This window comes from Pararge aegeria, chromosome Z, assembly GCF_905163445.1.
Source record: "Pararge aegeria chromosome Z, ilParAegt1.1, whole genome shotgun sequence".
NCBI lineage: Eukaryota > Metazoa > Arthropoda > Insecta > Lepidoptera > Nymphalidae > Pararge > Pararge aegeria.
Window position 1 is genome coordinate 20,883,513 of NC_053208.1, and position 15,449 is coordinate 20,898,961.

Sequence of the window (15,449 nt, forward strand, 5' to 3'; positions counted from 1 at the left end):
TCGTCAAGCTTCCATAATTACAACTTGTGTAGTTAGTAGCCACGACCAAAGCCTCGACCAATAAACGACGAAGTTAACATTTTAAATATACAGAAATTCCGTTAGCAATGTTGCTATTTAAACAATGGCTTTTACTAAATTAATATGCATCATCGTCATCATCATATCAACCTTATACCGGCCCACTATAGGGCACGGGTCTCCTCCCACAATGAGAAGGGCATAAGGCCGTAGTCCACCACGCTAGCCTAGTGCGGACTGGTGGACACCACACACCTTTGAGAACATTATTGAGAGCTCTCAGGCAAGCAGGTTTTCCTTCACCGTTGAAGCAAGTGATATTTTAATTACTTAAAACGCACTTTGAAAAGTTAGAAGTGCGCTGGGATTGAAAGGCTCCACCCAACCGAAAGTGAAGTCGAGCTCCTTCCCACTGGAAAATCACCGCTTCAAACGGAATTTAATTATAAATTAAAATATTAGAGTAATATAAGTTCTTCTAAGTTCGAGATCTTATCTTGTGGGCTCCAATAAAAGGGCGTTGGTAAGAGGAACTTTATGTGCTACTTATAATTTCGAAAAAAAATCCACGCCAAAGAAGAATCAGGAAATAGATGGTAAAACATAATCCAATTTTGAAGCAATATCAAATAAACGAAATCAGTATCGTATACGTGAACGGCCATGTAGGTAGCCCGACCGAGCCCTGTTCACTAATGAATATAAATTACAAAACAACGAACCGACCCCAGCCCTTTACGCCATAAACATTAAAAAAATCAATATACGCGTATCAGACCAGTTGCACCGTGATTTATTGAAATATATTTTATCACGATACCGATCTAAAGTACGGCGTCATAATTGATGACGATTGTTGGAGATTACGGATCGAGAGCGAACGTACGTTTTCAGTTGCCGAGGGCGTGAGGGCGTGCCGTAATCATTTTCGTGTTAACAACTCTTTAGCTTAGCCCTCCGGGGCTTATAAATTTTAATATGTTGCTCTTAATGACTATAAGATTAGGGTCGGACACGAGCGTGTCGCGGGGATTTTTGCACTTATTTGAATATTATGTAAATAAGTTTCACCCGGTTCGCTTCCTTGTTTGTTATTCTAGAGTCGTGTTTATAAAACCGTAAAAAGAACGTCCACCTTTGAATTGATAACTGGTTATGACTAAGAAGTTGTATAAAGTCAATAAAAAAAATAAAAACCTACGTATTTTGATGTCAAGGAATTCATAAACATCGGTATGCTAAATAATTTGTATCATAATTCTAAAGTTACTTCACTTTAGAATTATGATACAAATTATTTTCTTTAATTTGAAGAAAACACGCGATTGGACGAATTTATACCACGTCAACCTTTCAATAGATAACTAGTTATGTGAACCATAACCTGGATTAAGCAGTTTTAAAGAATATATATTATACACATATTTTGAAGTCAAGGTCCAATCCATAAACAACGGTATGGTAGAGTTTGTAACATAATTCTAAACTCAGGTCCCTTTGGAATTATTATACAAATTCCTTTAAATTATCTATGTATTTGTATGTTCTCTTGCTGTAAGTCCTATCTACAAAAGTTGCCTGTAAGAGATTGCTTGCAGCAATAAGGCCGCCTATGCATGTCTACATTGTGTACTGTATACTCCTTACTGATTCTTTTCCTGTATGTTATACGTGCAATAAAGTGTTTCTTCTTCTTCCTTTTTTTAATTATACCATATATCTGTTGTAGCTTTGGTAAATTGAAAATATAATATATAAATTACCAAAAACATTTGTCTACTTGATTGTTTTCTCAAATATAAAAATACTTCATTCTGCTTAAGAACCTCTGAGAAAAGAAACTTGTACAAGTTGGATTGTAAATCTTATATTATTAAAATACAATTTACGGATTAGAATAACTTATTTAGGTCTAAATAAAAACAATATCTACAAAAATAAATAGCAGTATTTCAAAATCTACATTATCCACGACAAAAATGTCATCTTGTGAAAATTTACATAAAATAAAACCTTTACTCTTGTAAAAATAGTTCATTGTTTTCTTGCTTCGGGGTTTTATTGTCTACCAACCCTTTTGTCACCTAGACCTTTCTCATTTTAGTATAAAAGATTTTCCTCTCATTCAACGTAAATATTTCAAAAAATATGGATATATTTTTTAATTGACATCGAAACGAGACCCATTTAACTACTTTAATAGTTATTTTTTGTAGTTTATTCTATACGACATTATTTAAAAAGGTTCCCATGCACATTCAATGAATCATTTCATATCAAGTTTAGCTTCATAGTCCGGTGTAAAATCGTATATTTCACAGAATCAGTACGACAATTAGAGAAGCGTGGTGGGTCCTTGCTCTATAAACCCTCCCTCCTATGCGACGGCCGTTAAATGTTAATTGGCTGATGATTAGCCATGGAAGCTGATTAAAGGTAGGTATGGTTTCAATAAACTACGTCTTCTGAATGACTGTATCGTCACTAAACATCAGTCGTATGCAACGATACTTGTTCTTCAAATATCATTGCCTACGTGTTTTATAATACTTATCACGTCTCAAACTACTACTAGTACTTTGAAATAATGACTATAAGTTATGATTTCAAGGTGTTTAAATCCAAATTAAAAGCAAAAAACAAACACTCCTTAGTAAGTTAAAATTAATGTTAATTGTGCATATTAATATATTAAACTAGCTGTTGCCCGCGACTTCGTCTGCGTTTGATTTTGTTTTTTGCTGTGGCATTCAATTTAGATGTAGTTTCAAAAAAAAAAATTAAGTATTCAGTATCGCTAAGCCTTAAATGAGGGGTTTGCTACTGTCCGCTGAGGAGTTCTGTCCTGTATCTCAAACCACAGTTTGGGCAAAATTAAACACATATTATAACCTCTATAGTACAAAAATAATTATTTAAATCGGTTATAATTTGTCGGAGTTATGGTATGAAATCGTCAAACACCTTAAATCGTCATCCCCTCTCCCAAAGGAACCGAGCTTAATGTCGGGATAAAAAGCATCCTATATTACTTCTAACACTTTCAAGAATATGTGTACAAAGTTCCATGAGTATCGGTTGAGTAGTTTTTGCGTGAAAGCGTAACAAACAAACTTACATTGACATTTATAATATTAGTAAGTAAGTAGGTATAGGGATAGGCATTGGGATAGCCTAGTGATTAGGACTTTAGTTTCACTTTCGGGGGGCCGAAATCCAAATTCCAGCACGTACCTCTCTCTAATTTTTCTAAGTTATGTGCGTTTTAAAAAAGAAATGCATGCCTGAGAGCTCCCTATAATATGCTCAAAGGCGTTTGGAGTCCACCATTCCGCACTCTAGCATGGTGGACTACGGCCTAAACCCTTCTTATTGTGGGAGGAGACCCGTACCCAGTAGTGGGCTGTTAAATGGGTTGTTAAGAAGATGTTGAGATGATGTGCATATTTAAGTATGTGCCGACGAAAGGAATTACATTTTATTGTATTAGTACTTAGCTTTTTTTATTTAGCAACACTGATTTATTTGCATAAACCACTTGTAAGTAATTTTAAATGCATCGATAAAAATTAGCTCCTTAAACCATAGCCCTCGTTAAGCCCCGGCCAAACGAACCCCTAGTAAGTCTCGAAATAATGAACTGAATGGAGATAATAAAATTTTATTTTTGCAACTAGTATTTATAGGCGATGATACAGGAGGAGTGGGCGGGCGCGTCGCCATGGCAACCGTAGGGTAAATCCCGTACGCCCCCTCGCTTCCTTGAGAGTGATTGTTATCTGAACAAGAAAGTCCCCACCTAGCCTCCTGTACCTACAGCCTCCCTAGGATTAATCTGAAAGAGTTTAACCACCGGGCGAGGGAAAAACAACTCTATGTGTATGCCAATACAGTGTCTTATACCTTTTGCAATCGCACAATCGATTTCATACCATGTCATATGAATAAATATCTCTGTAACATAATAATGTCACTCGTTTTGTCTGTCTGAAAGTTGGCCTAAATCTAAAGTACACCTAGAATTTTAGATTTAGACCAACTTTTAGAATACAAAATTGTGTAGACTAACTATGCCTAAACGTTCATAGTAATTCATTCTTATAAGAAAAACAAAAGATTTTTTCAGACTTTGTACTAAAACGGGCACTAAATGGGAGGTTGAAGTTTTAAAGTGGGGTTGTTGGGTTGGTGGGTTCTTAAGGTCAAACAGGATATTGTATGAAATTTTTGTTTGCACATTCCTAATAGGTTTTTTACAGGTATAATAAAAAAATAGTATATTTTTTTTATACATATGTATATATATATATACATATATATATATATATATTTGTATATATATATCATTGATTTTCTATTATGTTCTTGATTCGTAACAATCTATATATAGTCTCAAATACTATTCAAAGTGCATGTTTTAAAAGCTTGCTCGAAATGGCAACCACTCTTATTAACTTATTGTGGTAAGTTGTTAGAAATATTTAATTGATGTCAAAAATTAAATACGGGATGTGATAAGATTTGCACGTCATTGAGAATCAAGGCCCTGGAGTAATGAAGAAAGAAATATAAAGATTAATATCTCACCTAATCCTTTAATTTTGTCCATAGATCCAATCATGGAATCATCTTTCCGCGCCCGTATGAAACCTAGATTCGTGCCGGTTGTGTCTTGGCCCAGTTGCCCTCCATAAAAGTCACCGAACGCCGTCGCTGTACCCAAAAGACCTGATCTGTCTTGTAAAGCCGCCTTGGCTTTTTCCACACTCTGTTTCAGTTGCTCGAACGTTGATTGAGGTAAACAGTAAGGTGGCCATTCTGCTGTAGGCCATGGGTCTTCTTTTAGTGCGCTCCGTTTGAGTTCAAGACCTCCCCCATATGAGCAGCTACTTTCATACATCGCTGCTTTAACTCCGCTGCGGAGAGCAGAGGCCAACTTTACACCACGTACGTCGATCCTGAAAATAAAACATGGATAAGCAACAGCGTAAAATTTAAGTCAATATTGAAAGCGTAAACATGGCGCAAATGTAACAAACGTCATCGAAAGGTTTTCAATTCAGTTGTATTTTTATTTTATATTTTTATCTAAGACCTTTGACACTTATGAATTCATTTGTAAAGTTCTCTTTTATTTCAAAAGGTTAAATTCGGTTCAGTTACTTAGGTTTTTATGGATTAAAATAACAAAATAACTTCGATATTGCATATTTTTTATATTGTACCTACTTTTAGCCGAAAATATTGAATTATTTTGCTGACAAAAAACACAGGTACGAGTGGATAGCAATTTGATTGTTAGATATGCAGAGGTAATAAAGTATTGACTCAAATTTCAAGCGACTTGTAAAAACCGGAGGACGTACATAAGTTGGACTCGGGCCCAGTTCTTTGATATTTTAATCTTTATTGCTAAAAGTTTAACACCGGTTCTTACATGTGGTATAAATATTTGCATAACAATTTTTTTTCATGTAACGATAAGAGAAAATAGTAAATAATATTTATATATTGAAAATTTAAAAACCTCCGACTTTCAATGTAGTGTAGGATTAGGTTATCATACTTCAAGCCATTTCATTACATACCTAAGTATATTGAGGGAATTGTGAAGAAAAAATGTGATTCGCCATTTTGTGGTTGCGATAGTATTCTACTAGACAAGCTCTTTTATTTGATACACATTTTGAGGGAGTTGTGAAAAAATATAGATGATCGGGAAATACGATGCAACTGACAGACACATACCCACACACAGACAAGTAATAACACTCCTTTGTTTTTGGGTCCGGGTTTAAAGCCCCCTAAGCTCACTACCATCACTTAAGTATTATTTTGAAATTACAGTTTATTTCTGATACAAATCGTCAATAACATTAAATTAATACTGCTCTATACGCAGATGATTAGCACCAATTTTCTATTTTGCAACTTTAGATGGAACTCCTTTACGTAGTAACCTATCAACAAATCACTTACAATTCTTGCAATAAATAGTATGTAATAAAAGTATTTTTTTTTTAATTCTGTTGTTTTTGTCGGTCAAATTTGCACGTAGATCACAAGTGTAAACGCTACAAGGTAAACATAAATAAGAAGCAGGAGGAATTCAGTTTATGATTAACTGTATCACTGACAATAATTGTCAAACAATAAACGGAAGGTATTTGGATTATTATTGAATTGAATCACCTACTCGCAATGTCAAAGTCATATCTTAAATGTTATTTGTCGTGTAAATAAAGTAAAATTAAAAAAATGTGTAAAATTATTTACATCATCTTAATCATCACTAAACCATAACTACGAACATTAAATAATCTTATTCATTCTAAGATAATCAAAGGGCATTATTTATTTGATTGGGCGTGATTGCCATCGCGCCACCCATCAAATCTACAACTTGAATACACTTGGCATTTATCAAATCGCACCGATATTTATATGTAAACAGCCACAACATGTAAATTAAGCACTCGCCGTAAGTCAAACATTATTATGATTATTTCTTTAAAAAAATCCCAAAATAGCAAACAAATTTTACCTAGGTGATTTAAGCTCGATCCTCGTGGTTTGTACAGCTCAGTTAAGCCTTAGGTACCTACTAGTTATATCAATAATAACCGTCATGTACTCCTTGTTAATAAACGTAGCGTAATCTGACAGCACCTATCAAAAGTCTCAACGTAACAAAACACAGCGTAACTACTCCAACACTACACGTCTTTTATAAATAAGTGGGTCAGAAGTTGTAAGCCCGGAAACCCATATTAGAACACCGTGGCGCGTTAACCTTTAAATCTAAGGCTAACACTTCAAAGCCGTCCACAACTGGACGTAGGTCTTGTACAGAGAGTTCTAAATTCGAGTTCTGGCTCGCTTATTTTCATCGGCTCCCAGCGACTCGACACAGTGTAGTGTTGTAGGTAAACCAACAGTGCGCTGTGTTTTCCAGATCTAAGATCGATATAGTGTATTTTCCTAACGTCTAACTACAAAATAAATGAAAAGAAACTAAAGTAAGTAGGTAGGTACGCTCCGTAGATCCTAGCCTAAATCTATTATGACTTTTGAGAGAAGAGGCCTTGGCTGAGGATGAAGATATTGTAATACGCGATAAGTTATAAGTCTGACACTCAGTGCACCTGTATACAAATAGTTACTACTACTTATAGTATATAGGAGTGCCCAATAACGGGTAGGGGAAATAAATTGCCTTCCTGGATTTATTCTTGTAATAGCATGACTATTATGTTTAAACTGGCTTTTACGTAGTTCACAACAATTCTGTACAGCAGACAGGTGTCCAGAATGTTAACAATTGATTATTTCATTTTCGTATTGCGTTTGGAACTTTTGAATCATCGATCGTATAGCATGCATCAATGGAATTTATATATTATTTATTTATTTATAATGGACAACCAACTGTAGATACATGCATAAAAACTTGCTCTTTTTATTGGAATGAGTCACATAGAAAATATTCAACTATTGGTACTACAGGTTATGCATTAAAATGTAAAAAAGTCATTCTTATAAATTATTTACAGTTAATTATTTGTATGTTAATATAAACCTTATAAACTTTTAAAAGTATAAACATAAACAAATAAATAACAACAACAACGCATGCATTACGACATACCTTTGTGTACGCTTGACTTAAATTAACTTTATATTTTTGTTTATAACTATGTATGCGTATAGTTTTGGTAACATTTTATATGTGTGTTATAAATGTGTACCGTGAGTTTAATTTTCTATCATTAATTTAATTTTTTAAACTTTCTTGTTTTTAATCTAAAGGTACGGTGGCATAAAGTGCATTTGATGAAATAGTTTCCATCCCATTTTGAAAGTTATTTTATGCTTAAATATATAAATTTATTTGTTTAACAAAACAACACAACAAATGAAAAAAAGTCAATGCGTAATTCTACTCCCGACGCCCAAGAACGAGTCTTTGAAGTGGCCGACCCTAGCCTAGACTACCAAGTCAGCTTATTTTGGTGTTTGAGTGTACAGTTTGATGTTGGAAACGTTTTGGACCTATGATAGCATAGTCACTATACCATAGTGCTACAAAAATGCGGAATAAAATTTATGAAAGTGTGAACCTATTCACTAATTACGCGCCATCCAGAGTACGACCTGCTCAAATTCAAAGTAATGTTTAAAATACAGAAAACAAAACAAGTGTGTTTAAATAAACCAAAACTTAAACATTAAAAGTAATTTTAATTATACGTTAAGTCGAATAATTAGAGGTGTATAGGTTTTCTTCAACGGTGTGGGTGTATAATAATTCAATTCTATGCCCAGCATCCTACCAGAACTGTAAATCGCTTGGGGGCACAGTTTTGTTAGTAGCTGGTAACTAGCCGCAGCCGTATTCTCCCACCAGACCAGACCAAAGAATATTCAGAAATATTGAAGTTCAAAATTGTCCCTGCCGTAGTGCGGACCCTGTAACCCTCACTATTATGACACAGCACTCACGACTTTGCCGGAGGGGTACTCAAAAAATGTATGCTTTCATTATTTTTTGATCATTCTAAACTCTCAAAGTAATGAGACTACATAGTAAGGAAAAATGGACTTTGTCTTGTTTTATTCAAATGGAATTGCAATTTGTTCTAACGCATGCGCCAAATGCAAGTTGAAGATGACAGTAGTTGCTCAACTACGTTTTATTGAGTCATTATAAAAATTATACGTCATAAAGTGAACCAACAACCAACCTATAATAAAATTTATTACAGGTTGGTTGGTGGTTAGTAAGTATTACCTGTTAATAGGATATATTTACGTGATCATTCAACGGTGCATCCGGGTAGTACAAATTGCAATTTTAATTACGTACACTTTAGCCAACTTCATAAAAGAACAAGGTTCTCATTTTATCTCTTATCCTATTTATTTAAAACTAATAATCAATAGTGCTAGAAAATTTATGCAGCTATACATATAATGTAATAAATTGTATTGTCTGTTTCTAATATTGAAATAACCGCTTTTCACTACATGTATATGAATATATATACGGTACATACACAAAAATATATTTTATTGCTATTCCTGTCTGTCTGTCTGTTTGTTCCGGCAAATCTCTGAAATAGCTGGACCGATTTTGACGGGACTTTTATTGGCAGCTAGCTGATGTAATAAGGAGTAACTTAGGCTACGTTTATTTCAGAAAAGTTATATTATCTATAATATTAATATTATAAAGAGGAAAGTCTTTTGTTTGTTTGTTTGTACCCAATTGACTCTCAAAGTACTGGTCCGATTTTAACCATTTCTTCGTTAAAAGAAAGATCTATTTAGAAAAAAAATGGAGATCCCTAAGAAAATTAGTTAGTTAGCTAGTTTAAGTATTAGTATGTAGTTATATTAGTATGTATTTTTTTTTAATATGTACAACCTGCAGTATGTTATCCTTTTGTTTTCCTTATCCTAAGGTTGCCTGGAAGAGATCGCTACAAAGCGATAAGGCCGCCTTTTGTATACTTCTTCTGTCTGTGTTTTCTTTTATTCTTTTTTTGTATTTTTATTTGTGTGCAAATAAAGAGTATAAATAAATAAATAAAATTGCAATAATGTAAACCAAAGTAGCAAAATTTTTTTTGAGAATTTATTATTTGGCGTGTGCTGAGAACGCTATTGATGATACATAAATATTATGTATTACATAATTCAAGTGCTCATTATTACCTACAAAATATATCTAACTATCATAGTTAATTCGCAATTGCAGCTTTTATGTTCTTGAATTTTAAAAGATCGCCCGTAGAAACAAAAGTGATTCACATTAGTATCGCAGTATTAACACTAATTCAAATAAATCGTTTTATCATCAAGGGTATTTATTTAGCAATAAAATACTTTTTAATTTATTGCAATCGGACATGTAATTAAGAAGTTATCGCGTCTAAATAATTTCAGGACTACACCTAAAGTGCAGTAAAGACTATCTATCGTAATATCGTATGCCTCGTTGGGCTATTGATTAGCAAAATCTATTATTTTGTTTGAATACGGGTTTCGTGATCTTGGGTTCGATTCCCAAATCAAGCTAAGAAGTATTTACTAATTTAATTGACGTTTCACAGTAACCGCCTAAACGTTAAACCGTAATTAATAAGTAGATATATTATATTATATTCCCGAGAATATAACGTTAGGACCAACCAAATCGCATTAGAGCCAAATGAAACGACAAAATCTAAATCCCTCTCTCCTATGATTATTTTTAAGTGGTGTTATAGTTGTACGTTAGCCCTTGACATCAATCTCACATGCTAGTGCATTGCAGTCTGAGATGGTAGAAGGCTAATCGGTTAGAGGTATAGCAATTAGCAGTAATATTAAACTGCGATATCGTACCGTAACGCTAAATCGCTTGGCGACCCGTCCTTGGTAACTTCCAGACGAGAGAAAAATTTGGAATTTGGATACTCTCAAATTTTCCCTGACAGGAACCCGGGACCGTTCAGTTATATGTTATTGTTCGTGTGAGAGTTCACCACTGCGCCAGAGTGGTTGACATTAGATATGTATTTTTTGATTAATGAAACATATTTCTCAAACACATACTCAAATTGGTGAATTTGTTAAACCAAAATAATAATTTCCGACTCTCTCTACTATTAAAATAAATGTAAAAGTGTCGGTTTGCCCTCTTTGGCACGTCATCAGATTGACTGGATATTTGAATGGAGATAATATAGGCATAAGAACTTAATTGTAAAGCGAAATCCTATTCATGCAAAAAAGGCTGATATTTTTTTGATGAAATTTGGTTTTATAGTGCACAACGATTGCTGCAACTAGCTGCAAGGTTCCAGTTTCGATGCAGTTATGCTAACCGCAAAACGGCGACAGAACTGCCATTTTGCAACTATAATGCAGGTCGAATTACCCTCTCCATAAAACCCTGTAATGACCTTACAGGTGAGAGGCTTTTATGGAGATTAGATATGGAGGGTTATAGAACTCATCACGCTGCTCCGGCTATCTTGTACCAGCTAGTGTTAGTGGTAGGCGCACAACGGACCCAATACCAAATTTTATTGCACTGACTATCCAGAACTGACGGCCGATTGGCGCATTGGGCAGCGGCCCTGCTTTCTGAGTGTCGTGGCCGTGGGTTCGATTCCCACAACTGGACAATGATTGTGTGATGAACACGAATGTTTTTCAGTGCCTGGTGTTTATCTATCTATCTATCTATCTATCTATATATATAAAAGAGAAAGTGTGTGGGTATGCACTGTATAGGCTCCGAAACGGCCGGATTGACCTGGCGAGTAATCCTGTAAAGTTTGGTGACGACCGACTCCTATTTTTGAACTGTCAAACTGTCAAATACAGCTTTTATTTACTATCATGATATTCTATTGTTGGGTGTACATGGGTGTAGATAATGATCTTCACCCGCTCGAGAAGAGAATAAATGATTTAATATATTATGGGACTTAAATTAAAAATTTAATGATGTAAGTTTATTGTTTAAATAAAATAAAGCATAATCTAGCCCGGCGAAGCGGGTTGGGTATACGTTGTATATTATAAGTATGTCTGTATATTATTCTTAAAATTATTCATCAGTTATCTAAGTACTCATTACACAAACTACGCTTACTTTGGGACTAGATGGCGATGTATGTATTGTCGTAGTATATTTATTTATTTATTTACTAATAACGTTGTATTACGTCTGTGTAGTACGTTATGCGTATTTGAATATGCTAACTAGACCAATGAGGCAATTCATTCAAAGGGAAGATGAAAGCGTATGACTTGATATGCATATAAAACCGTGTAGTCTTACCTCATGTCGGAGATTCTTTTACGTTTGGGTCGCTTTGGGTCTTTCTTATTCTTTTCCGTGGTGACGTTTAGCAAGTGGTATCACATTTCAGTGATACCACATGCCATTATTAATAAGCCCAACCAAATTTTCAACGATCCCCCTTTAGTGTGTCTCCTTTTCCGAAACCATTTAGAACGAGCTTGATTGATATAAGCACAAGATCACCATAGTTTGTTGAAAAGTTTTCACCGATCACTATTCACTACGTTTCGTACCTAGCGCCTAATTTTGACCGTCATTCAACTACGTCGGTGTGTCCGAACGCAGCCTCTGAATATTTATTTTTCTTTTTTTTTGTATTTCTAGAAAAGGATATGATGATATCGTTATGATGTCCTTCCGACGACTGTACAGCGCTTGCGTCGCGCGCCGTAGCATTCAAATTGATTGCATCCGGCGTAAGGGAAATGTGTCGGATAACCAATTTATATTTGCCGCTCAGTTTGACCACAGAGTTGCGGATACTTTCCTAACTGAGCTACAATTTGTTAGTGCGCACGGCTCTATCAAGCAACCCCGTATGTGTTTACGCCAAACGCGGATCTTCCCGCGGCCTTGGTGTGAACGTTTATCGCCTTAGGCAAGTGCACATTCTATGTCTTTTTTAGGTACATTTAATTAAAAATTATAACGTGAATTGATCGGTGACTACTGTACCACATGAAGTTAAGGAAAACTTTATTACAAATTTACAAGGAAAACAAAAACAAAAGAAAATATAATAGGTGGCCTTATCACATAGCAGCGTAGCTCATCTCTCATACACTTCTATGATATCCTTCGTCAGAGATATCTTTTGTTATCGATAACAATTTTGAAATACTTTTGTATGGGAACATTCAAGATAAGCCCTAAAAGCAAGTTTTTAAAAACACCTTATAAGCATATTATACTTAGTTAGTTGTTTACTAAACTATTGCACTAATTGAGGGATTTGCTTCCATCTGATTAGGTGATCCAAAAGGATTATTACGTCAAATTTGCAGTAGCGAGAGCAGTAGCAACGCGACTGCAAAGTGTTACTACTAACAAAAGTGTTCACACAAACAACACAACAACTGTACTGTTGTGTACAATACAAAAATATCCACACGTTTAATACACTGCAGTTTGGCAGAAGATCACGAGATTCGTCTAAACGCAAGCCTTTTGTGAAATTTGTAATAATTTTACTGACTTTATTATAGAAAATCATAATTAGCTTATGCCAAACATCAGAGAGACAATCCTGACAGTTGTTTATCTCAAGTGTAAAATAATCGCTTAAAATTGCTCTAAACAAGAGGGTACCGTACCGCTTGTGCATCGACGAAACCAATCTACAGGTTCAATTGAGAACTTCCTCTTTTTTTAAAGTGTTTTAAAAGAGCAATGGTATCTTTTGTTCTATGTACCCTAGTAAACTCCACAAAAAGTTTATTTTTACTTCTAATATTCATATTGTTATGCTTCATTTTTTTTTAATTTTGTTGTAATTTATATGCTAGGGTGCTAGATTTCATAAAAACCAGAATTACTTACCCTACCTTTATAATATCTCAACTGTTTGAGGTGCGGAACGAATGGAAGGGAATATATAATATATGGTTTTATCATTCTTTTGTTATAAAATATATAAGCATGTAAAATTTCGGTAGGTATCTACATTAGGTAATAAGATACTTAGAACAAATTTTTTTAAGTCTCTCAATACCTTAGTTTCTTAAGATCAGCGTACAGTTTTCACCGAGCCTTCTCTTCCCGCGGGTGTCGTACGAGTTGATTAAGGATAACGGTTCTCCCTCGAGGCAGCGGCGTGCTACTACTACCTTTTACTGCAATCCCTCACCGCCTACCAAGCGTGTTGAGTATGGGCAAACCCCGTTGGGAGAGGCCTTAAGTCCACTAAGGGACTGTTAGTTATAGGTTACTGATTATTACGAAAACTTCTGGCTCCCGAACGTATTCATTAAGTAATTAAAGCCTATAAGAAAACTCAGCGAAACTTAGAAGGCGGTGGGGACCTACTTTCGTAGTACTTCTGCATGATCAAATAAGAAATAACCTAAGTCACTGGCGTATCTAGCTCGGTGAGCTGAAGTAGGCGATGTCTCGGAGAACCGATGGAAGTTAAAGTCCCAAGGTTTTGGTGTGTCAACCCTACGGAAAACCCAGTCGTGGCATACAAGGAAGAAAGGAAGAAAAAATAGGTACAAGACCGTGGCGTGACAAAATCCCTCCAAAAGACTTATACAGCCATGGACGTCCATCCCCTCCACTTGAATAAATGTATGAATGAATGCACTTTTATTGTACATCACAAAAAAATATAGAAAAAATGTAAATAAAATTTTAACGAAATTTAACAATTTGCATAGAAAACAGGAATTAAGAGTTTAGTAAGACCACACGGAATGGAAGCAGTGATAGCCTTGTTGGTAAGGATTCGGCATTCCTTTCGGGGAAATCGAGTTCCCGGCTCCTGCCACACACATTTCGGAGTAATGTGCATTTTCATTTAAGCAATTAAAATATCACTTGCTTTAAACGGTGAAGTAAAACATCGTGAGGAAACCTGCATGCCTGAGAGTTCTCCATAATGTTCTAAACGCTGTGTTAAGTCTTCTTATCCGTACTTGGCCAGCGTGGTAGACTACGGCCTAAAGCCTTCTCATTCTGAGAGGAGATCCCTGCCCTACCTGCCACCCAGCCCTGTAGTGGGTGATGGGTTGATGATGACGATGATGGTGATTATGACGACCACTGCTACAACTCTGGAGCAGAAAATTTCACGAGATCAAATACGTCAAACTGCATCTTTATACTGTGCCTAAATTCAGGACCGCGAGATCCATCGTCTTTTAGACCCAAACTTTTTTATCAATGAGCATTAGTGAGTGTTGTCGGTAGTACACAATTCGGTCGGCAGTTGGCGCGGGCTCAACGTGTGGGCGCTGGGCCACTTTACCGCAGGATGTCGGCACATTACCTTATTATATCAGACAAAACGTCGTCCGCTAGCTATCATGCACTGTACTGTCTCGCCTTGCCAGTGTTGGCCTTCACCTTACTCTTGACTTAGATCCTGCAATACAGAACCCTCAAGTATCGCTCACGACACCACTTGACGACACTGCAGGGTTGTCCCGAAGATTTTATTTTGGAACCACACCTAATGAAGTTCTCATACAGCATTTAGCATAACATTGTATTGGTGAATGTGGGTGGTCTAGACGAATGATCGGTCGCTCATATTTTGTTTTTCTGCCCGAAACTCCTTCATAAGCTTTACGACGTCCTTCCTCCTATATTCCCCGTCCATTAAATGTCCAAAGTTTTCTTATGCTGGTTTTTAGTCGTTATGTAGAATTTGTATGTAAATATATTTAATGTAACAAAATTAAGCTCTAAATATATCACATTATGATTTATAATAAAAAAAAACTTTGAATTGACTTACACTAACCAAAGACCACACTCCATTACAACCGCCTTATTTTGGAATACTAAGATTTATAAAAAGTATAGTGCTATAGTTATATAATATTTGACAATCACTTTTGTGGATCTT

The 15,449-nt window shown here is 35.4% G+C and overlaps 1 protein-coding gene across 1 annotated transcript in view; it reads right to left on the reverse strand.

Annotated features, from left to right (window-relative positions):
* LOC120636238 (DNA-binding protein D-ETS-3) overlaps nt 1–11,970 on the reverse strand; it is a 118,715-nt gene extending 106,745 nt beyond the window's left edge. The window contains exons 1-2 of the mRNA XM_039907614.1: nt 11,858–11,970; nt 4,609–4,979 (exon numbers count right to left, since the gene is read on the reverse strand). Coding sequence (XP_039763548.1) covers nt 4,609–4,979; nt 11,858–11,862 — 376 coding nt within the window. The 5' untranslated portion in view covers nt 11,863–11,970. The remainder of the gene's footprint in view (nt 1–4,608; nt 4,980–11,857) is intronic.
* Between the last annotated feature and the right edge of the window lie 3,479 nt (nt 11,971–15,449).